Genomic DNA, 26,570 nt, shown 5'->3' with positions numbered 1-26,570 from the left:
CAGCCTCCCCCCCCTGGCTACGCCACTGTATACATAACATGTATATATAACGGGCAAAAAATGAGAAAACAATTTAGTTGTGCAATATCTTTCATAATAGACTAAAATTATAGTTTTGCAAAATTTCTAATTTTAAAATCATAGATACAATCACATAAATTTGATTATACTACAAGCAATATTAGATTCCATCCGCATACGCTTCTAGTCATAGAGACAAATATAGTAGGAATACAAGATCCACAATATATCGTAGGAATGTATATAGTATGCAGAAAATGTATGCACGGCAAGCACAGAATATTACATTCACAAGGACAATGAGGGAGGTGAAAGCAAGCCCCACAACCGAAATTCTATAGCACTAACAATGTGTCAATCAATCCTTCACTTGGAGGACATCTCTATGCGAGTAACGTCATCAAAACCCGCTTTCGGAGATATGAAGATTGCACGTAATGCACTTTAGATTCGTATAGCTACACGTACGCAAGAATTTCACCGACACTCTCGTGACATATAAGAAGAAGAAAAAAGAAGGTGCGAGAGAAGATGGCATCTGTGATGGCATCAGCTTTATGCTTTATGCTTTATGGATGTAGCCTGTATCCGCACGTGACACTGTACGCCCGCAGACATGATGTATGTTCTTGTTTGTTCTACAAATGATAACGTCGCCTTCGGAGTTCTCAGGATGTTCTTGTTCTCCTGTAACGTAGCGGACGATCGAAGACAAATTCGTTTCTTCTCGGCCATATATTCTTCTTGAAAGTAGTCTCTCGGTTCTACATAAAATAAGGTCCCTTCATGTGTATTTATTACAGATCACACAACACATTTATATTTTTGCTATGGAGTGGATGACATTGATGTACATATATTAGTTCGAAAACAGCGAAAATAATACCTTTCTTGAAAAGTTTTTTAAGCCTTATGATTCTTAATTATTTCAGCCACGAAAAATAATACTAGTTTACATATTTTGAATAATTTTTAATTATTTAAGAAAAGAAAACAATTACAACTTTTTATTACGTATTTTAGAGCGCTGAGTTCCGTACGACTGCCATCAGAAAAATTCCATCAAGCCAAATTTTTAAGATAAAATATGTCAATTTTAAGATATGTCATTTTTAACATACAGCTTTTTCATATAATTTGAATGCGACAAGGCGAACATTTCCACCAGGATTTAATAATAATTCAGATACATTATCAGAGATATTGGAAACAAACTAGGTGACTTCTGTTGCTCTATATTCTAAAAAATATAGATGTAGATTTAATACATGTGTGCATGCGATGTTCATAAGATTCTTACCGTGTTGTTGTGAATTAACATTAATTACATTATCGTGTCAAAAATATTCATAAAGAACATATATAAATATATAAAAACATATATGGTACATATAAATATACTATAAAAACAGATTAGGGCTAAGTATCAAAAATTATTCTAGAAACGGTCTTTAGATTCTTCCAGAAATATTGCAAACTAGTGTAATTATTCATTAATTATCTATCATGCGCATCTCTACTTTGTATAATATTCTGCTGTGTTTTATCATTGGATATTAAATGCAATACTATAATTCAAATTTCGAAAACTAAATTTAGATTTTCCGAATTTATTCGAGTCTCTAAACAATCAAAATGTATTACTAAAATAAAGATTTCCGATAAAAACGTATTTACGCATCATAAAAACAAACATGTGCTTTTAATGTAAACTGATGTACCTTGAAAATATTCTGAAATTCTACTAGCTTGGCTCTCTTTGCAATACGCGTCTGGAAAAATATTATAAAAAATAAAATCATAATTCTCGAGAGGACGTCGTGTGTTGATGCTAAGTTTATATATACAGATAGATGAAATTTTATAGTGCACGTATCACGTAGAATAATCACGTTACTGTAACTAACTCGATACGCATCCACGTTTGTTCCTCGGAGTAATAACGCTGAGCGACTCCTGGCTTCCATTGCGCACCTCTTTTTTTCCATCTTATTCTCGTTTATGAAGACAAAAGACGGAGCTACATTAAATGAGTAAGACAAAAGCAAAGCTGCATTAAAGGTAACATAACCGCGTGATATCTTTAGCAGGCAACAATAATAATTCTCTTTGTGAAACGCAACGTAAATGTGGAAGATATTCGATACCCGCGCAGTTACATAGAATAAACAATGAAAGGAGTTTAATGTGTCGCGTTATCCTTAAGCACTAAATACAATCTATTAATTATTTGAGATGTGTACTATTATATCTCAGTTAAATAATGCATAAGAACGAAGTACCTCTCAAATCGTATATTTATTCCAAGAAGATTTATACTACATTTGAAGATAAAGGTATAAATTTTACTTTAAAATAATTAATTGTTAAAAACATCAGAAGTGTAATTAATAATAAGGGAAAAGATTCAATTATGAGCGGAAAAGAATAAATGAAAAAATGTAGAAATTTCGATATTATTGTTGTTATTATATGTGCCACTAAAAATATTTTGACACGATTGATAAGCATTAATTCATGCCGCTTGTTATTTCAGATCCCAAAGGACAGTGGGCTATACGGCAAAATACGGCATTTCCAAACTTCTCACGATAACGTGACACAATCTATAACATCATTGGTCGAGTTTAGAGTGACAAACAGTATGTTTCGCAAAGGGTACTTACACCTGCGCTGCACGGTCTTCATTTCAGACGTTTATCGGAAATCGGCAGACATTGAAATCTCTGAGGACACGCCACGTATCGCATCGATCACCGGCGAATCACCACCGTTTGGTCATCGTAAGTACTCATTGACTTCACTGTATTACTCTCTATTCCCAAGCAGAACAACAGGTCATAATAACGTCAAAATAACATTAAAATGAACAGTGATTGCTCAAAACGTGACTTTTAATAATCACTTTGGAACCATTTTGATACCACTTTAATGTCATAACTTTTTGTTTTGTTTGGGTACTTTGAGTTTTGATCTTATCTTTGAAGATCGCCTTTAATCGCTAACGAAAAGTAATATTTTATGTAGAAAAATAATTCTATTATTTCCTGAATATTCTTGCTAGCCGGTCAAATGTCTATATTAAAATCATGCTTATCAAGAAAACTAGATCTTACATCAATTAATCGATAATATATCAAGTCTGGAGATATCGGCATTAAAGCAACTATTTTTCTTTGTAATATGCTAATATCTTATCGCTTCAACTTAATTTTAGAACGCCTAAGCAATTTTGTATTACGATAAGTTAAATTACCGATATACAAATAAATTAAATAAGTAAAGAAAAGTCAAATGTGATCAAGGCTAGATTTTGGAGCCTAATAATATTTTTGTACGTAATTTTTAAACTTTTCAGTTATATAAACTGTGCTCTGATTACAGTCGAAAGAGAGGGAGAATTTGATACGCAATCATAAACTAAATCTGAAATAATAATATCACAAATTAATTTAATTTATTATTTTATTATTGATGATCTCAATTTAATTTTAGAATAATTATCTGAAATATTTTTACATTTAGCAATGAAGAATATAAATTGTTATAAAGTATGTTTTATATGAATATTGTTTTAAAATATTTTCTTTTTTCTAATAACTATTTTTTTACAAATCCTCAAAATATATAATTCCATTAAAAATTCGCAATAAAGATGTTATATTAATTAAAATCTTTATTTTTTTTAAATATTGCCATAACAAACTACTTAACATATATATGTTATTTAATATTTATTTGATTTCCACTTACTTTTAAAAAAATTGTGCTTAAAAATCCCCATATCTATAATGTTTTTAAATGTAATAAATCAGAAAACAATCAATAATATGCAATATGTTCTTCATAATAGATTTTAATTGATATAAAAATATTCCAGGTTATCGTTTACATAAAAGAAAATCAAGATTATTTCCGGGTTAATAATCTGCATCTTAAAACACTGCAAAAAATTATTGCGAATAATATTATCTCTGTTAGAATTTGAACTTGAAATCTTCTAGTATGCGTATGCGTTGGAAATATCGGGCCCGAGACATAGACACATGCGACACATAAAGACAAGCGAATGTGCCTTTATTCTTGGCGATCACCCAGCGTATCAAAGAAAATCGGCGCCTCTTTAATCTCGCGCTCCCGCGGTCTTCGATAGCTAATCTTTCATCATAAAGGCTCCGCATCTTTGGTTTAGTCGCCGTTAAAGAAGTGGCGGTTCTAGTGATCTCATGAACGCCGAGAAAAATAAAAATCGGGCGTTTTCGGAAAACGAATCCCGAGATCATGGGGATCGCCGAACCGGCCTCGGTCTTCTCGCTACCACGATACCGAGCGCATGAAGTTAGTCTTCTTGCAGATCGCGACACTGAGTATATCAGAAATCGAGATCCTCTCGTTCTGTGCGCGTCCACTACGTTACCGTGCTTTCCGTCTAACATTTGTATCAGTTAATAAATCAATAAACTTAATAATGTTACTGAGTGTTCATCATTTGGAAATCGCAATTACAGTACAAGAGTTCATGCTCTCGTGCTGACGTGCATTTTTGTACCCAACACCTTCCTTATTTAAGATACTTAATAGCATCATTATTAAAGTGACGATCAATTTAATTTATGATGTCTAGAGACACGATAGTGTCTTGGCGCTAAGATGTGGTTATTATTTCAACATCAGTTTATGTTTTAAGTTAGATAATAATCGACGCGAAGTTTATGTAACTAAAAGATGTATTTAAAATTTACATATAAATATTATCAGGCACCAAATCTAGCCTCAATCGCATTTGGTCTTTATACTTATTTGATTTGCATTACGATCTCATCATCAAATTTCTGCGAAATGATAATACGTCCATGCCTTGGAAAACTATAATATAAACGCTGGACCGTAAACGTTTTTTCTTTTCTCTGTGTATCTTTCTGAGTTTTCGAGATACTCAGCATTCGTAAGCGAATAAATAGCTATGATCAAACTTGAAACGAACATGTAAGTTTGACTGTGAAAACCGAAGTTTTTCAAAATAGAAACGAGGAGCAACGGGTAAACAGAAAATCTGTCACGTAGCGAGAATACTTACTGAGTCGTATATCGGCGCTTTGTCATGACATGGAATCAATGCAGCATCGAGATAGTAATACAATCAACTATCTCTGACGGTAGGAAACCATGGAACTAGAGCGAACATTAGTTCGATATATGTACTGCGATTGGTGGTTGTCAAGTGTGCTTATACAAATCGCGCGATATTATTGAACTGAACAAAGTTCATTGATCAAGCTAAATGGGACGATGCAAACAGGCGTAAATACTCTTTCTGCAAATAACGCAACGGCAAATCGAACGAATCGCGCAGTTCGCTCTCAAAGTTAACGAGGCACGAAGTCATGTTTTTTATCCTTTATCTAACAATACAAAGGTTCCTATCGAATGCAGAATTACTGATTCACAAGACGAAAAATGCATTCGAGAGACAAAACAAAAAGCGTATTCGATGCACAATAGCCTTACAAATACAATACTGGTGTAATATCGATATTACAAGTTTGATTTTATATCGTTTTCATTTGCAAGCATTTTACAAAACATACTGTACAATTTCTCTATCCATACAGTTTTTATGGTGAATATTTAATCTCCGAGAGAGAGAGTCGCGTGTAGTTTCGCGAAATACGGTTGCATGGGCAACAAAACGCGACGACTCTTGGAAGGAACATTATTTCCGAGACAAGTGTAATAAAGCTAACAGCAACAATAACATTTATGATTCCATGACTCCATGAACGTATCCGATCGTATGCAATCTTTCATGTGAATCACGCCGCCCAACGACAGTTATGTCCTCTTCGTAGCCGTATCAAACCGGTCACCAAGAAACCGTAGGGGCTATGATTGTTCCAGTTGAAAAAGCATAGCCGTTATCCAGTTGCAGAAAATGGTCTCGCATTCGTCTTCCCAATCGCATCACTCCACGCGACGCGCCTGTCAGTCCGATTTAACTCGTGTCTTATTTCCAACCCCTGTCGCGCATGCAGTCGCACGTAAACGCTATCGCTAGAGCAAATTCGTTCCCCTTCGAGTAGCGAGAGAATGACTCACGGTGATATCTCTCGTCTCGAACGTATGAATAACCTATCTCGATTTTATGTAATGAAGCAATCGATAACGTAAAAGAACCGTAGGGTTCTACTAGAAGTTTCTACGAATTCTATTTGCGTATCAGAGTTATATTGAGTCGTTACCGTTCTTAATTAAAGTTAATTATTATACAGAGCACGTTGCACTTTGCGATTACACTAGCCTGCGAATAGATACTTTGGAATCATTGTCTGAAACAACGTGCTAAGTATATATATAGATATTTTTATATAATAAAAAAGTTAAAATTTAGAACAAAAAATTGCTACCGATACTTCAACGTCATGAAAACTCTTATAATCGTCGTTTTTTTGCCTTTTTTTTTTTTAATTGTGATGTGGTAACTAAATTGGACAATAGATTCGTGATCAATATCTAACAATACATTAAAAACAGTTAAAATGATAAAAAATATTTTTTTTTATCGCAGACTAGTGGTACTCCATGCAACAGCTCAACAGAATTCTTCACACATGAAAAAATCAAAATAATCTAATATCGACTTCCATTTTGCGATATCAAATTATTTGCATTTTTTAATGCACATTTGGAGTTTAGAGAAAGTCATTTCAGCCGTAAGATAAAATTTCACGATTGTCTGAAAATCACGAAAATGATGTATTTCCATGTAAAATTGTTCGCTAAATGATAAAAAGTCAGAAAATGATAAAACTAAAGCGACTGGAGCAGAGAAAGATGTAACAAAAATATTCTTCATCGAAAATAGCTCGAAGGACTTCGCACTATAATTATATAGAAGATTGAGTCCCGATGAAATAAGTCCGTTCTTACATGGTGTAGCTTACAATGTGGTGAACAAAAGATAACATAAACACAGGGCTTAATAATAGATAGTTTTTAAGCTATGTGCTACATGTGAAAACTAACTCATTTCACTGGGACCTAATTTTCCGTATAATTAGTGCGGAGTCCTTTCTTTTTTTTTCTTTTTTTAGCCTTTCTATAATTTTATTTATAAATATTAATGAAAAAGATAAAACTTTTTAAGAGAAAAATTGAGAATTTTTAACGACTTTTGACTAAAAATACAGTTTTTCATTATTTTACTCTTCCAATTTTTATTTTTTTATTTTTTTATTCAGCGATCAATTATATTTTACATGGAAATACATAATTTTCACATTGCAAAACTTCATTTTGCAATCGAAATAACGTTTTAAACTTCAAATGTGCATTAAATAACTTTATATCGCAAAATGAAACGCACGTTTATGCCAGATTTTGTCTCTACTTTAATCAGATATTTTTTCGTATATAAAAAAAAATATTTTGCGCGGTGTTATCAATCATATCTAAGGCTCATCCTTATTGAAACCGATCGGTTTCAGTAAAGGAACAAGCTTTAAGAACATCTCCGGAAAAGTATCATGACAATGTTAGGAAGTTTATGGAGACTTCCTGCGCGCCTTTCTGCCGGGAGAGATTTACTTAAGACTGATAAAAGACTGTACTATTTTTCTAAAGATTTTTAAATTACCAAGCGGTTTATAAATAGGGGATTATAGCGAGACGGCAACGCTATGTTATACACACCATATTTCCCTTACGCACACAAAGCACAGGAAAACTTTCTGAAGATCCTTCGCCGCAAACCATTAATCAATGACGAGGGGGGTAAGGCCGAGTTACCAAGTTATTTGATTGACACCATAAAGATCGTTAATAGCAAGAGTGCCATCGTATCAACGCGAGTGGCGTACACATTTATCACAATGTCGGTAACAGCAATTTACACAAACACAGGTATATGGGATATTCCCCAGTTCGCGTAATTCAACGATGATTAAACTGCGCCTCATTACAAGAGGTAACAAAATGTAATTGAAATCGCTTGTTGGCCGATATCGATCTTGCCTGTCAACGCCTATTTATCCGTATAACAGACGAGAGCTATTCTTCGCAGAGCCATTTTTATGTAAAATATATCCAAGAGTGTGTTTGAGTATTAATTAAAACTCCGACGCGAATGAAATATCTCGGTGGCGGCGCATCGTTTTATCGCGTAATAATATCACGCGCGAGGGGGGAATATTAAATAATAAAATAAGAACAACGCGACCGATTATGACTCAGGATTATTTCCGCGGTGTAAAGGTCAGACGTCACGGAGATCAGCTATTTCTCTCGCCTCTAAAATTGTTGGCTCACTTATTAGGTCCTACCCTCCTTGGTCGGAGTCTCTGGTGCTATTAATCAATGAGGAATTCAGCAATTAACGCTCCGGTTTTATTAACGTGTCACCGGAGCTCCATTGCACGTGGCGTGTTTGCGTGTGCGTACAAGCAATATTTATGAAAGTATTTTAAAATATCAATTTATATTTATTTTTTCCACAGACATGATTTCGTGATGTATCGTGACGTGTTTAAAAAATATCAAGAATCAGCGAACATAGCGATGTCGGTGAAAAATAACTATCGTAAAATGTGGTAATCCAAAATCGGGATAACTTTAAACTAAATTTTAACAATAAGACAATATATATCTCAAAAGATTTCAATTCATCTGATCCTGCAGTATTAAGTCCATCTGGAATTTTTCTTTTATGTAAGATTTTTTTAAAACGTCTTAAAGATGTCCGAAATGTGTTATAGTAAATTTGATTGGACAGTGCGCAGTCAGTTAAACATTAAAGCCGTTGTACACAGATTGACGTAAAAATGTGTTAAATATAAATATAAAAACGAGTTAAACCGCGAAATATTCAATGTACTTTATTGTACTGTTCGGTAAAATATGTATAGTTCGAAATATGATGCATTTCACTTTTATATTCAGAGTTAAATCAGTGTACAACGACTTTAACATGCATCAATGCACACTAGTACGTCCAACCGAATTCGTTATTACGTCCTGATTTTTGACATGCCTGTCTAGCTATTTTTTTTAGTTTTGGTCAAAGTCATTCCGACTGAGTCAAATTTACCTCAATTTATGATACGTTATGTGAAAGAACAATATAACGAGAACAGTAGGTACAATGTAAAGTTACGAAGACCAAATACACACCTAAAAGTTTTTCACCATCAAAGTAAGATTTATCTCCCCCTTACCTCCTCTCCCAAAGGAGCTACTAAATAAATTTATGTCGATATCCCAGAAAAAAATCGGTCGTTGCTGGTAAATTCAATCCGTACCGGAGCACACTCTCGTCGCCGCTAATCGTAGATCAACTCGACAAAATCGGATCGAAAACCTTCGTCCTGAATACACACAGAGGAAAGAAAAATCTATCTCAGGAGCCCGTGTAGATCGCGACGAAGGCGATTCGTTTACGAGCGACCGGATGGTTCCTTCGGGAAGAGCAGCGGTTCCCGGTAATGCGCTCTTGCGGAGAAACGAATGAGGAACTCGCGTTTACGATTTACGTCGTTACGATTACAGCAGATTTCACGAGACCGAAGCCGCCCGACAATATCCGTACGTGGAGGCGCGATAAAACTGCAACCGGGTTATATCGCTCTCGGAATCGGAGATTTCATCTACGCTGACGGCGTCGGTGCCTACTCCTCGTCAATACCATTACTCCGCACTAAAAGAAGCGTAAACGTGGCATTAGGACTAACGCGAGTACACCCGCACCATTTACCATCCCGCGCGCAATATACGCGTCGCACATTTGTTCCTCTTTTACACCATCACTGAGACGCTGACGTTGCCTTTTCTTGGCAACGAGCAAAAATCTAAAACCCAGCATCCTCGAGTCTTAACGCTATTCTTTCCAAAGATAGATTATTATACTGCGAAAAAATAAAGATTGTATCACAAAACAAATTTTATTTGAGCTTTTTTGCTAAATTACGATTATAAATATGACGTGATGAATATTGAATTAACCAAAATCTATTATACTGTATTATATGTTAAAAATAAGGTTTCAGATGAGCTCTTTAAAACACGACTATAAACATGATATTTTTTTCATTAAATTTGCGAGCTCTCTATTTAAAATATTATATGAATTCTAAATATTTAATCAATACATAGTGATCAAAGCATCGAGCAATTTTAATAAATTACAGCAAACACAATAAACTTTCTTTTGTACTATAGTAAATGTTGCATTATTGACTATGACAACTAAAAGAGTGTAAAAGAATATAAGTAAAAGAATATAAGAGGAGTCAAATCTCTTTACATAATTATTTTTCTAAATTATAATATAATATATATCTATTTTAAACAAATATATAAACAAAACAAAAAATTAATACACTCTCCATACATTGATTTTTTACATCACAATGAATTTTAAATAAAGAATGATACATAAAATCACAATCTTAAATAAAAAATTGCTGATGCATTATAGAATGTTTTTAGAGATAAGATTTTGTAAGAAATGTAATTTTAGGAATATAAAATATTTTTGCAATCTTTTTAAAATTTTAATTACACTGGTAATATTTAATTATTGATTCTACATTATATTTAAACAATTTATTACATTTTCTAAGAAAGAGAGAGAAAGAAAGAAAAAAATATTGCCATTTATTAGGCGCTCCATTAGACTGGAAACCTATGGCAGCTTCTAAAGCGTTGAGAGAGAGAGAGAGAGAGAGAGAGAGAGAGAAAATATACAATAAATAAACACCTACTAATTTGGCTTATCATTTCTAAACATATTCCTTACTTTTGGCCAAAATAGATATATCACAAATCCGAAATACATATTAGCATCTCTATGTATTTGTTCAACTGTAGTACGTACAGATGGACTCGTATCCTCGAGTTCGAAATAGTTGCTGTGTTGACACTGTTAGGCCATGAAGATACGAGCAAATACAACAGAAATTATACGCGACGGTATGTACATTCTTGAATGATTTATAAAACAACTGCAAAATATAAAAAAAAAACAAAGAAAATTTCAACTATTATAAACAAATAAATGGATTGAGAGAATCTAGATATTAAATGCTTAGCAGCGAAGTACGTCTTAAAAATTTTAATTTGTATTATTTTAAACACAGAGAGAAAAATTGTTATATTTTAAATTTAAAAAGTTAAATATTAAATTTTTTAATGGAATTGAATTCTTTTTTAAGTCCTCTTTTTTTTTATTATAAGACTTTAATTATTGCAAATAATTTCTTCTTAAATCATTTAAATAAAATTTCTTATTGAGTTAAAAAATTATGAAACTATTAATAGTACATCTAAATATTGAAATACGAATGAAATTTTTATAAATATGTTTAAATTGATTAGTAAATTACAGTAAATCGATACGATCGAATAATTTTAAAATAGAGAAATGAGAAAAGAGTGATTTGTATGCGAATAAACGAGAAGAATATATCCGGAGCGATTATAATTCATAAATCGTAGTGAATTTCGAGTCGAGTTGAGCAATCGCACATATCCATAGTTCCTTTTTTCCGATGAATTTGCATATCCGGTTGCGCTGGCGGCTCACGAAAATTTGCATGGCCGGCTGCGCAGCCAGGTAATGGAATTGGTATGGCAGTCTATAATCCGCATTGAGATCGACCGTCTGCTCAACCCGAAAATCAAGCGGTCTACCTTCTACGATCGATACCGATAATAACGTGCACGCGGTATGACAATACGGTGAGGTCAGAAGATTAGAAATTCCATTGCATCTATATTCACTCGAGCAGAATCCATTGGACATAGTGCATATAAATGAAGAAAAGGCTTTTATAAATAAAATCAACTGAGAGTTCAGTAAATAAATCGAACAAATAAAAGAATGCACAGTAAAGTAAGGAGATCTGCACCTTGCAAATGTTAACCAGATCTTTGTCGTTATACAAATAACTCATTCTTGTTCGACATTTCGTTTAATATTCCAGAAATCCCCTTCGCCCTACGAGAGAGAATCAGAGAAAAAAACTTGATTGCCTTAATCAGAAAGGGTTGCACCCTCGAGAACCCAATATCCTACGGAAATTCCAAGCGATATAAACAACGAGTAGATTAGAAATTCCGCTGTATCCATATCCAATCATTTCCATGAAAGCGAAATGGTGGTAGATAGTCGTTAATATTCATCTCCGACTGCCGGCGCTCTTTAGATTCGTCCTGTCCTCAGAATTGGAAAGGAATCGCAGCTCGATACGTCTCCAGTAAGAAGACAGCCCTCTCCTTTTTTTTTTTCGTACTCGTGCTCCTCGCCTTCGTCCTTTTCCTGCAAGAAATCGGCTCGCCTCCATCCCATTGGCAGGATATACGTTTCGCATTATCGATGCGAAGCGAGTTCGCAGCCGCGCTCTCGAAGGTATCTCAGAATAGTAAGAAGTAAGCACCCCCGGGCGTGCGCGCGAATGTTGAAGTCTGCAAAGTAAGGAAAGGGCCGCGAAGAAGTGGCGGAAGAGTGTGAAGCGAAAGTTGGACGCCGGAGGAAAGGCATTACAGAGGAAACGCACGGGGTGAGTCTCTCTTTCTCTCCCCCCCCCCCCCTCTCTCTCTCTCTCTTTCACCCGTGAAAAGATTCACTTCGATTAGTAAGTTGACAACATAAGTTCTATTTGGCCGAGCTTCAGATTTCGCTTCTTGAATATTTACAAGAAGCTTCTGATTTCAATACCGTGCACACTACAAATCGCGAAATACTGCATTAGAAAAGTTCTGCGGGAGTATAGCGAGAGTTGTGCCCTTTTCTTTCGCGAGATATTAGGGCTTGGCGATACACACACACACACACACACCCACTAAACTGCGCGTCGAGAATGTAATAACGATGATGAGAAAGAGGGACAAACGTCCTAGTATCTATCAATGATACTCTCTACGGAAATTATTTGAAATTTCAAATTACTGTCATGAGATGAGGAATATAAGAGTATCGCAGAGAAGCATGAAAATGTAGCCTTGTCATTATATCTCGATGAAATATGCATTAATACGAAACGCTTCGATGAGCAGCATAGTTGCTCAATTTGCCAACTCGCACGGAAGCAAAGGAAAACAGACAAGGCGAAACCCTCTTGCTCATTATTTCGAGTTCCTATACGCAGATTCTCTTGGATTTCTTGTGTTTATTTATACATGAAAGATAACTCTAAACAAATTCATTATATCGACGTGATGAATTATTCAAAAATATATTAAAATTTATCTAAATATCTATGTGACACATGTATAATAAAGAACTTTTAATTTTACATAAAGCGTCGTTTAAATATTCTATCATTTCTCTAATATTAGGAAATACGAAGAACAGGGTTTAGGAATGTCCTATATAGTCCCAATCAATGATTTAAAATAAAGCTTCATATTAATATCTTCTATAACAATTAAACTAGTTGAATTAATGAGATAAATTTTGAAACAAATGTCTCGAAATTCTCAAAAGATTCAAATTGTCAAGAAAGATTATTCCAAGATCACGTTAAACAAAAATTGAAGTATACACTTTTTAAAACTATCAAAACGTAATACTTATTCTTAAATGCATAAAATTCGAATTAGGTATTGTATAGAAAAATGTTCCATTTTAAATATTCACTCTTTTCTTCATTCCTTCATTAGATATAATTCACGTACAATTTCACTTGTCTGATGATAATCTAATTCTTTTGCCTAACAGTAATTCTTAAAAAAACACACACACACATTAAATGATTTTTTTATACAAACTATTTCTATTATATCAGATACTATAATTAAATGCACTTTGATCTAAAATTAGATTAGAAATTTTGAATTAAACCGAATATATCTATGATTTTACAATTTTTATTTTATTTGACAAAAAACAAAATTTATAAATTAATAAACGGAACAAGTTGAGAACTTCTACCGATTTTTTCTTTTTATATAATTTATGTTTATGTGTTTCATACTTCTTATTTATTAATTATTTATTATTTTTTATAATAATTTACTTTACTAGAAATTAGAAGAAATTTAATAGAGAAATTGCAAATCAATCATACTTACACGCGTGAACACATTCTCTCATTATAAAATATTTCCTTTTATTAAAAAATAACTACATTTTATAATACTTATAAAAATAATCACAAACGGTTTATACTTATGAATAATAAAATATACATACCTTAATTATAACTTAATACATATATAAGAAATATAATACATAAATAATGCAACGAGAAATACAATACAAGTATATTTTAGTCAATCACATTACTTGCCTCGCCGATACTTCTTTTAGACCTTTCTCTCAGGTTGTCACACTCATACAACACTAATGAAAACACTCGTGAGTAATTACTTGAACTAATTATTAAAATAAGTCTCTCGCACGATATTTTATACAGCATTCTAAAAAAAAACGCGATGCGACGAATCATCCGCGAGTCGCTTATACACTCGACGACGATTTGTCAGTGAAAACCAACGCACTATCCACCGGATAGTGTCCAGCGCATGAAATGCGCAAACCACATAAGAGCCATTGAACAACTTGCGGCAGTACAACGTTTTGGATATGCTCGCTATCCCGTCAGGCTTTTAGACCTTTGGAATATAGAGCTCTTCCATCACATGTACCCGCGGGAAGTATGTACATACATATATGAATACAAATGTTGCTACAAAAACAATTATCACCAAACAATAAATTATAATCTGAATAAAAATCTTTCAATGCCTATTAGAGCCGACACAGGATATTATGTGTAATAATCAATTTATTAATGAATAAAATTACATAATTATGACATCAGGTAAACGTTTCGACCCTATTATTTGGGTCCTCTTCAGTACCAAAAAAAAAACACAAAAAATTCTATAAATAAATGTGTAGAGTAACTATGTAACAGTAAGGTTGAAAGTTGCAAAGATTGTGTCCATTATATATGCATGACAAGAATCTGGCAGAATTGCTATGAAACTGAGAGCAAAATGTTAATAATAGAAGAAGATTAAAAACATTTTAATGAGAGCATGTCATCGAATGAGTAAAAAATTGCGAGACTTATATGTCATGAATAAGGAAATGAGCTGACGTACATTTCAGAGATGCATCCCGTCATTAATTGAACAATCACTACACAAATAATGAAATATCAAAATTTAAGAACGAATTAGTGATAAATTATGCGTAAACGATGAGAGCTTACATGACGATAGCATCTCTGAAATGTACGTCAATCCATTTCCTTATTCATGACATGTAAGTCTCGCAATTTTTTACTCATTCGATGACATGCTCTCATTAAAATGTTTTTAATCTTCTTCTATTATTAACATTTTGCTCTCAGTTTCATAGCAATTCTGCCAGATTCTTGTCATGCATATATAATGGACACAATCTTTGCAACTTTCAACCTTACTGTTACATAGTTACTCTACATATTTATTTATAGAATTTTTTGTGTTTTTTTTTGGTACTGAAGAGGACCCAAACAATAGGGTCGAAACGTTTACCTGATGTCATAATTATGTAATTTTATTGTTCATTAATAAATTGATTATTACACATAATATCCTGTGTCGGCTCTAATAGGCATTGAAAGATTTTTATTCAGATTATTTCTAGAGAGCCTTTATCTTTGATCTATTGAATAAATTATAATTTTCATTTTTTATCACTCCGATCTTTCTGTTTCTCCTCTTCCTCCCTCCCTCTCTCTTTTCCTTTTCTTCTTTCTGTTCGAATAAAAATAAATCATGTGAAATATTCACTTTGATAAATAACGATCATCTCCACAGGCTTACGAGTTGTTACTTACACAATCTATAACTGCTTATTGTAATAAAATCATAAGGTACAGTAAGATTCGACATCTTTTAGTACCCAATGTTATCACACTTTGAAAGATAACATAACAATACACGACACGGAGAGACTCGCGCCACTACTTGCTTGCTCAAATATTGATGTGCAAATGACAACGGAACTACCTTGCGTATGTCATAACCTAGTACGTTACAACAAGTTGTCAAAACCAAAGCTACGCGTCTGACGCAATGTAAATAGATAATAAGACCGATTGTTTTGAAATATTATATACCTTTATGAAATAAATTTACCTACGATATATGTTTTACATTTCTTAGATTCCACATTAATTTTAATAAATGATCTATCATTATTAAATGTAACAATTAAAGAACATCTATTTTATTTATTATTGAAAATATATATGAATTAATTTATACTATTTATTATTTTATGCAAAAAAATTTTATATCCCGAGAAAATAAAATAGCGTGATTTTAATAAGTCAAAAGAATTCTTACGATTTTTATCAATCATGAAAATAAAATTTAACTGTAAATTAATTACGACTACACGCATACTAATTAATAGAATACAATTCGTATTAATTTTGCTTTAATACAAATGGATAATTTCATGTTTTCAAAAATTCTTTGTCTGAAAATATATTTAAGATTTGAGAATTATATTAAAATGCAAATACAATACACAGTAAAGTAGAACATACATGATGCTTATATTCATTTTTATTGGCTATTTAAACATAATAAAAAGAATTAAATTTATATTGTACACACTTCTGTATGCACACTACGTAATAGCCATATATTACATTGATCTGTAAATATTGCATACTAAATTATTGACGAAAATCATATTAACAATGAATTCATTAACGCTTATCAATTATGTATCGTGTGTTAATATGCACCTCAATTCATGATTATTTATGTGAGTTTAAATAACGTCGTGCTTATCAGAAAATGTAAAAATTATCATATTAATGGCATATATTTCGCAGTAACCCTTTATAATACAGATTAATCCTTTTACAGTCTTTTTTGCGTTAGAGCGCAATTAGTTTTTCGATTTCGATATATGCTCCAGAAACGTATTTCGAATTTACTTTCTTCGATACAAGAATTAGTCATTATATCGGTTCACCATTTCAATCAGCAAGATTTTTTCTTCTCGCATAAACGTTTCATTTGCATGCAAATAATGGCGTCTGTGGCGTAGTTCCGGTCCTTTGTCTTGCTTTACCATCGGTTCAGGTGCAAATTTGCGACAGTCTAATTCCATCGACTACAAATTGCTTTGAGCAGTCGAGTTCGGAAGCGTATGATATACAGATTATCTCAATCTTCCTATACTTTCTTTTACTTCCACGAATTCTTTGACCAATTTTAAATCGATTTGTCTCCAATGAGAATCTAATTGTACTCTTCTTCAGAATTCCCTTTAATACATATTTAACGTAATAATATTTACAAAATGTTGTCTTATATAATGAAAAGGGAGATATGTAATCTGCAAAAGTTTAACTCAAACCAATGTAATAGATCACTGTCAAAAGAGGAAAGAGGAAAACATATATATGTAGAAGATTTGATATAAACCGCGTGGGGGATGCATGATGAAATCTGCATGTTTTGACAATCAGAACGAAACGGTTTCAAGTACCTCGCGGATTGGCAATTTGATTGAACGTGGAAATGAGTTATCAGAAATGGAAATCAAATTTCGAAGCAGGAAACGGTAGATACGATCCAAAATCGACTGGTAAGTTCGTTGCGAGCATGATGCAATATATCCCGATTTATCTGATGATTGCGATCATCCTTTGCGACAATCACATGTTGTAAGCACTAACTAGATCATACATATTCATGACGAAGTACTTCATTTGTTTGCTTTCATTATATCCTTCTTATATACGGCGTACTGTATTAAAATGAAAGAAGATGAATATTAAATTTTAAAGCATAGATTTTAACAAAATGAAAATATATGAGAAGCTAAAACATTAATAGATATTTTACATACCGATAAAATGTTAACAGACTCTCTATGCGAAATGTAATATCTGCAAAACTGCAAGCAGAAATATTATAATGTCGCGTGTATTTTCCCACGAAAAAACTTGTTCGATCTGGCGGAAATTAATATAGATGTACATTCGCATAATTATTGTCATGTTAATAACGAAAAAGTAGCCAACGCTGCTGTATGCTGTATTAATCTAATAAGAGTAATACTGTAATATCGAAGAAAATAACTTGTTTTGCGTAAAAAAGTAATTACGCTTAGCCGTCGAAACTGTTATAAAGAGAACTATTGACAAGTGACGTTGATGGAGGATGGTGCCATCCCCGTTTGTTTCACCCGTGTCACGTCCTGGCTGCAGCCTCTTTTCCTTGCCCCTTTCATTCAATGTGTTTACCTAGGCGATTCAGCGACGTATAACATTGTAATCTGTTATACGTGGCGTCGAATGCGTTATGACAGAGAGACGGCGGCGCATCCGACCTCCCCTTTGGCCACATTCGAGAGGAAGTGGACGGCGTTAACGGCGTTGCGGCAACGGAGAAATTTCAGGCTTCAAGTCGACGTTTCTGACTCGATGCGACCCGACAAATAATTGGCTATCCGCCAAATACCGACTACACGTGCTAAATGTCATCGCTAGACCAGAGACGCTAGGCCGCGACGACGAATTTCGCTTGTGATTTTCGTCGCATCGCGATGTGACAACAGACATATGGCGATGGACATGTAATTCACGCGATGGTGTGCCGAAAGCAATAGTCAGTAATAGTTCACGCACAACTACTATTTTCGGCATATGTCACGTGGAAACTGCGGGTCAACAACCGTCCGATGCCCTCCTTGTCGTTGACAATAACTTTAGAGTGGACGATATTTCTTGAACTTGTTTATATTGTACCGTTACGATAATTTATAATTAGTTTGTAAACAATTACATTAGTTTACAATTTTTGTACAATTTGTACTGCAAGAAAACAATTCTTTTTGACATATTTTAAGGCGCTGAGTTCGAATTTGCCGCCAGAAAAATTCCATCAAATAGAATTTTTAAGGTGTAGCGTGTTATTTTTATGATATAGTATTTCTTTCTAAATAATTTAGATGCGACAAGTGATGAGTAAAGTGAATATTTTTACTAAGAATTTAAAAAACTTTATCAAGGATATTGGAAGGAAAACATACTATTACTGGACTTTAATACGTGAAGTTGATTCAAAGTCGTAAAAAACAAGAATTAAACACTCGATACTTCTTTTATTTTCTAATTTTAATAAAACATTATATATTAGAAAAAGTGTCATTTCTTATCTCAAAAATCGGACCTGATAGAAATATTTTAATGGTAGATTTCCTCAGCGTTAAAAATTATTCTACAAACAGTCTTTATCTTGCATATTTTGTAAAATCTTGTAAATTAGTATTATTTATAACCGCAACTATCTTTTCCAGTGCATGTGTTTTAAACATTTCATATTTGTAAATTCTCAAATTAGACAACTAAATTTACCGATTTGCATGGAGACGTTTATCAAATTGTAAGTATTAATTGTAAGTTATAATAGCGAATTAGATGCAATTTTGCATCTAATTCGCTGTTATAACGCAATAATGATTAAATGGGGCAATGGTTTGCGGTTTAATTGGGTGACGGGTTAAGCACACACAGGTGCAATTTACCACGAGCTAAGTGAACCGTAACGAAGGTAGCCTATCGAATGAAGTGCTTCAGAGGTCGATTGACGAGAAGAGAGCGAACGTGTCGTTAACAAAGTAATTTTTCAAACGAGCAAGCATTATTCCTGAGTTAAGCCGATGAGGGGGGTTTATCGGACGTGCACGTCGACAAAACAAATGGCTATTCGGCGTATATAATTCTCCTATATTCTATTTGCGAAGTGCATATGTGTAGATACACATGCATACATATATATCAGACGGAGAGGCAGAAATTATATCCCATATCCGGCATTGCAAATGAGATAATTTCCCGAGTGTGACGTGAGACGTCGTTATTCTCATAATTAAAAGTTGAGTTTCTAACTTGCGACTGTCTAACTGCTCTATAATTTTCCTAATTACTCCAGGAGGCAAGAAGTTCCGTTTTGCGGACGCATATTCGATTGTTGACCTCTTCTATCTATTTAGTAACATTCAATATTTCACACGCCTCGTGAATAATTCTCATGTTCCCTTCTGTCCATAAAAACTTTATTCGCAAACGTGGACGTTGCAATGACATCGCCCTGTATCTGAAAAAGTAGAAAGGTAATATCCGTTCACTCCGTAGCGGTAATGCGAAGAAAACTTAAGCTTCTACTCAGTAGACTTTCTTAAAAATTGATGCTTTTATCATGGACACGGTGGAATCGATAAAGCTAGTGGAAACTTCTCTGTTTCGTGCTGAAATAACGTTAACCTGCTTTAATATCAACAAAGTTGTGGCACATCTTAGAGATTATCCTCGTGAGAAAGAAGGAAAGTTAAATAAGAAAAATCAAGTGTTTCATATAGAAACAGTTAAATCTTTATGTTCTCTCTTCTCTCTCTCTCTCTCTCTCTCTCTCTCTCTCTCTCTCTCTCTCTCTCTCTCTCTTTCTCTCATATTATTTTTAAAAAGCGCAGATCTATCTTTCGTCTGAATTGTGGCATAACATTGTTTAACTTATTTAATTACTTTTATAAAATATAAATACTAAATTTTTATCATAAAGATCAACTTAAAAATTTGGAAAACTTGCTTTCAAAGAAATACCCGAATTATTTCCAATTTTCTATTCAATATTTTCTCATTTATTAACGATCGCCGCTCGAAACAGATCTGATGTGGCGAAAACATGAGAAAAATACGAGTCGCGATGCACGTACGACGAAGAGTCGTAAACCATCAGCCGTAAAGCCCAAGCATTTACGAACGCACACTGGAATCAGAGTCTTTTCACGAGAAAGTTTTTCACACCGTACTCACAGCTACAACATTTCATTCAGAAAAATCGTACTTGTGATGAATTAACACTGAATTTTTATCACAACTCGTACAATATATGCGAGAATATACATTTATGAGTAAAAATACATATAAATACATACAAATAAAACAGATATGCATGAAAACTTTAGAATAGAACTATAAAAGTTATTTTACTATCTACTTTCTCTTATGACTATAGAATAAAATATACACCACAATTCGTTAAGATAACGTAAGTTTTTATTTAACTTAGTCTTCAGATTATATTAATTTAATAAAATGTTATAAATCCCTCATCGTTAAATTTAGGATGAAAAATATTTAACGTGTGTTCAAAATTTTTTAGAGCATTATGCGTTTCATTTTAAAACGGATAATGACAAAACTAAATGATATTTAATTGGATTAAGAACCTATAGTGCAGATTGCGATGTCGCTTGCAGTAGTAAGAAAAAGGTTGAGATCAAGTGAGATCTTATAAGTCGTTCTCTTGTCCAACGTAATAACGAAATACAATAAATAGCATGTTGTTACCAGCTCTCTGGCAAACCTCCAGGCTGTTGCCGACATGATTCGTCGTCGAAGGTTATAAAAGGGATATAAGCTCAAGGAACAATAACACATTTGATCTAATCGTAAATATTATTCACGAAAAGAAATAATATACTACCAGATTTTTGTATTAAAACAATTGGAATTTAAATACAATACAAAAGTTTTTCTTATAAATGTGCTGAACCAGCTAACGATACAATAGAAATTCCGTAAAACTATATTTTTATATCAATTTATCTTTCCACAGTTTTATGTATTTTTAGGAAAGCTCAAATCCATCTTATTGTTAGAAATATTTTCTCGCTTCTAAAGACATGTAATAATGTATATAGCTAAATCGACATCCCGTTATTCAAGTAGACATATTAATCTCATAGATACCATTTTTTTTCTCATAAATAGAAGGTGCACTGTCCCCCCAACGGGTTTATTAATCCAATGAACCAAGAGTGTAAAAATACGCAGCTGAGTGTCGGTAGATTTATCATGTCAGCGGAGGGATGAAGACGAATGTCCCATAACAATTAATAACTGTTACTTTCCTACGACAACGAAAATATTTGAGGAAAAGCTTCATTGAAAGAGAGCAGTCACAATATATCTCCGTGCGATCATTAATAAAAACAAATTTAATTCAATCAGATATTAAAATGAATACAATTAGAGGGCTCAGACAAAAATATATTAATATTTCATTGGAAATTTTCAAACCATGAGTCTGATAAAAATTGTTGATAGAAACAAAGTGTACATGATTATGAATTTTTAAACATCAAATTAACATAATTTTAACTTTGACAAAACAGAAGATTTTATATCGCAGAAAATTATAAAGAATTTTTTATTCTATAACTGTAAAAAAAGTAAATCAGAAAGTAAAATATATAAGAAATTTTGTAATTTTAATTTAAAAATTTATATTTGTTAATTTTTGTTATATATATATATATATATATTGTAGTAAATCTATTCTTAGGATATACAGCGAAAGAGGTCAAACATTATATTGTATGTACAATGTTTGTGTTATATATCTATTTTAATTTAATTGAATTGCAACAAGTCAAGCATGAAAACTTTAAATTGTGAGATTATTCTTGAAATTCAGTCGCTGACTTAAATCCTGTAAAAAAATCCTTCTCATTTCCATTATAATTCAAGTAATTCTTTCACCGCTTCGGTTATCTGTAAATTGATTAGCAAAGTCGACTTTAACTGATGCGTAAAGCCGATTAAAACGCAACATCGGAAACTTGTTAATCTCGTTAGAAATGTGCATAATAGTAGCAGTATAGCTGAATTATAATTCGCGAAAAGAAGGGCGAAATTACAACGACTATAACTAGAGTTCGCGCTCGTTTCAGGCTTCACAGACGCAACCGTTCAAATTATTTCCTCGTTCTAGAGAAATTACTATCGTGCACTTTTTGCTAAGGTTCTTTGCATCTTCCTGCCAACGTTATCCGATGGCGACCGGTACGGCCCTTCCGGTAATTTGCTTTTTCCCCTCCTGGTTTGCTTGGCTCCTTTCTACAGTGGTGCCCACCACTCTTCTTCTTCTTCCTTGAAAATTTAATCGCGGAGCCGCGACGTCGCCTTTAATGCGATTCTTCGCCGCGTTCCTCCTTTTACCTTGCCTCGTTTTACCGAAGTTTTATTTCATGCCGTCGACATCCGCCAACGCGAGACTTTCTAAAAGAGCCATCCGCGTCCGTTGCGGTTAATAACGGCAACCTTTTCCTGAGGATACTCACTAAATCTTAAAGAAGAAAAAACACTGATGTTTCGCGGTATTGCTGCATTGGTTAAATATCCAGCCAACACGATCGGAAAAGTCAGAAGAATAAATCGATTTTCGATATTAACGAATGGTATTCCAAGGACTGGTTAGCGAAATTAAATACGTTCTTCGGTTCGGAGCGGAATCACGGTCTAAATTTTGCAATCGTAAGCTAGGATCCAGGAACCAATTTCGACTCCTACATTCAATTTCGTCTTACTTCAACTCTTCGTTCAAATACGTTAACATTTTAAGAACGCTTACAACGACGAACGAAGCGTATAATATGATATCCAGCCAGTCGTGAAATTACGAGATACTACAAGAGATTCTGAATCGTAATTTTTATGAAAAATCTCATCTTGGATAATAGCGAACGTAACATGACGAAAGTGTACTTGTCCTACATGAGATCTTACTTGACTTTATGAAGCACGAAATTACCATTTATTATTAATCTCATACAATTTAAATGATAGTACAATTAATAATTATCGCACAATATCGACATTTTACAATATTTCATTTCAATCATAAATAATATTGGAAATGTTTTGTCGATCATTTTTATTTACAATCGTAGTTAATGTGTAAAATAAATTCTAACATTACACATATCACTCATTTGCTACAATGCGCAATGACACAATCAAAAATCAAATTTTCCAAAAAATAAATTTCAATGTTTTATTATTAAAATTTTGTGGTATTAATTACAAAATGTAATTTTGTAATAACTTTTTTTGTTTTGATTATAGAAGAATAAAAATATGTATCTTTCTTAAGCATTTTTTTAAGTTTCCATTCTTTTCGTACAAGCAACTAAAAAAAATGACAACGTTTTAGTTATGTCATCGTTGTAATAAATGAGCGATATCGTAAAGTATATTTATAAAAGGACACAATTGGATTAATCATCATTGATTTGAATAATTAAAAAAATATTGAGTTGAGTCTTCATTCTAACTCACATTTAGCCGTATTTTTAATGCTCACAGACGAAATCAACAACTCAAATTACTGTCTGCCCGTTTCACTTCGAATCAAATTACTTAGCCGCTGGCGGTACATCGGGTCGTAATTGCGAAGGAAACTTCTCAAAAGATGCTTAAGTTCGGGAAAACTTTCTTAGGCTCGTTCTCAAATTTACATTTTCCGCGTTCTAGCGAAGACTTTATCAGTCTACGACGACTTTTACCGATGCAGTGCCATCACCCTGGTATAATTAAACTTGTCGCATATCCTTTCGGAACGTCGTATCTACTACTCGAGAATGTAGCGGTCTCGAGTACTTCACCGCGATCTATGTCGACACGTTTCATAACATTTCATTACCTCTTCACGACAGTTATCGTGGTTCGTTAACATTGGGACTACTTTCTGTTAAGCAGGAGCGAACGGATGCGCCGGACAGAATTGGCCCTGGAATGGTAATCGCGGCGCGGCGATAATAATGGCTATCATGACGGCCACCCTGTTCCTGATGATGACATCGCTGACGATGACGGTACCTTCGATAACGAATGTACTACCGAGACGCGAGCCGACAATCAGCAGGTAGCTCGCGGGCATCCTCAAAGAAGATATCGCTGCCACTGTCTGATCCGATTACGTCGTCCATGTAAAACCTAGTAGTCTAGGGCTTCCAGTTATATATGTTACTATGTATAGAATAGATAGTCGAATAACGATGATTTTTATTCTCGAGGAGCCTATGAAACGGAGAGAAATTGGTGAATCGCTGGCGGATCGATGCGGGGCTACGCGTAATTCATATACAGTTACTTTTAAACATGTTGTCTTTTGATGTAAATTGTTGATCACTAATAAAAAGTGAAGAAAGCAGGATAGAACAGTGTCCGAGACATAGGCAGGAACAATGATCACTTAAAGCAACGAGATGAACGAAGAAATTGTTACAAATCGAGGGATCAGCTTCGTAGCGATCAGAATTAGACTCGAATGTTTCAATAACGAAAGAACGGAGAGAGGACGGTGGAAATTTCATTTTCTTTACGTTTTGATTTAAATTATTTGATGGAACACACGTCGAGTGCTGTAAACGCGATATTTATTATAGTGATCGGAGTGTTCACCAAGTGTCAAATATAGATTATACAGGGGTAACTATATGATAATTGATATAATAACGTTAGCGCAGTAACGAGCGGCGTTCTGCTCAATATTTGCTCCTTTTATGATGTCTAACAGAAGAAACGCATCATAGGTACCGATTTGTAATCTGTACAAATTGTAATAAATTATAATATGAACCGTAAACATGGCATATCATATTATTGGTACGTACCACTGAGCGTATATTTTACATCACTATTTAATTTTTCTTTATATTATACGCGCAGAACTTCTCATCAAGGAATGAGAGTAATTCAGATGCTGGGTAAGTACATTTTACTCTTTATACTCTCTTTCTGTGTTTTATTATTCTTCAGCGTAATTATCGTATTTATATATATATATTTTACTGCCACTTTCATATTTTATTTCATATAGCACTCGTATTTCACAGCGCGGCAAACACTCGCAATCAGAGAGCAACTGATATAATTTCAGGCTTATGTGCTCTTAAAACTAAGCCTTGATCCAGAAAATACTTTCAAACTTTTATACCTTCAAAGCGAGTTAATATTGATCCATCCATTTCACGCGAGTACGCACGTGTTTGCATAAAGTACTTTTAGTATTCAGCCCGGCTTAGCATAAAAATAATTATTATCCGGCTGCACCAGTACGTCTCTCTTTCTCCCCCCCCCCCCCCTCCCCTTCTCTCTCCCTTTTTTTGAGAATGTTTCTGTATTCTTGCTTTCGCGTTCCTATACGAAAGCATAACTTCCTAAAGGAACGTTTTAACCTTTACGATTATCCATGTCAATTCTACGGGAGGATTCTAATTGGACCAATCTCAGTTCGGATCGAAGTGCCTGACATTTAGAAGCACTTCTCAAACGAGAGTGCGCGAAGTCTTGTTCATTATGCAATATGTTAATGCCTGGGCTATCTGATCAGTTTTAGGACTTTCCAAATTGAGAATACACTTACATTTAAAATTCAAAAACAAAATCAAGTAAGAAGGTGAAATGAAAATGGTAAGCTTTTGTCTTTTTAAACATCACGAAGTAGGTAACGTAATTCTAATATTTTAAAGTGAATTTCTGTTTCCCAAGAATTTTACTATACATGTACTCTTCTAAAGAGACGATTACCGAGGCGAAGCGAGTAGTTTGAGAAGTCTTGCTAAATACCGAATAGAATCTTACATCAGATGAAGAGGGAAAGGTAAAGAAGGACGGGCGAAGGAAAGTAGCAAGAGTCATGAAAATAGTTGGATTAGCTACTTCGAAGGGATTGGCAAATTGCAGAAA

The 26,570-nt window shown here is 33.7% G+C and overlaps 1 protein-coding gene across 2 annotated transcripts in view; it reads left to right on the top strand.

Moving 5' to 3' along the window:
• LOC108768342 (uncharacterized) overlaps positions 1-25,457 on the top strand; it is a 120,099-nt gene extending 94,642 nt beyond the window's left edge. The window contains exons 5-6 of one of the 2 annotated variants that reach the window (XM_018518740.1): positions 2,558-2,804; positions 24,579-25,457. In XM_018518740.1, coding sequence (XP_018374242.1) covers positions 2,558-2,804; positions 24,579-24,748 — 417 coding nt within the window. In that variant the 3' untranslated portion in view covers positions 24,749-25,457. Of the gene's footprint in view, positions 1-2,557; positions 2,805-24,575 lie in introns of both variants that reach the window. The other variant, XM_018518739.1, reaches the window with a different exon arrangement.
• Positions 25,458-26,570: the final 1,113 nt, after the last annotated feature.

The sequence above is a fragment of the Trachymyrmex cornetzi genome, unplaced genomic scaffold (genome assembly GCF_001594075.2).
Source record: "Trachymyrmex cornetzi isolate Tcor2-1 unplaced genomic scaffold, Tcor1.1 scaffold782, whole genome shotgun sequence".
In the NCBI taxonomy this organism is placed as follows: Eukaryota; Metazoa; Arthropoda; class Insecta; order Hymenoptera; family Formicidae; genus Trachymyrmex; species Trachymyrmex cornetzi.
Note: the sequence above shows the minus strand (reverse complement) of the source record. Positions and strands in the feature narration are given on the sequence as shown.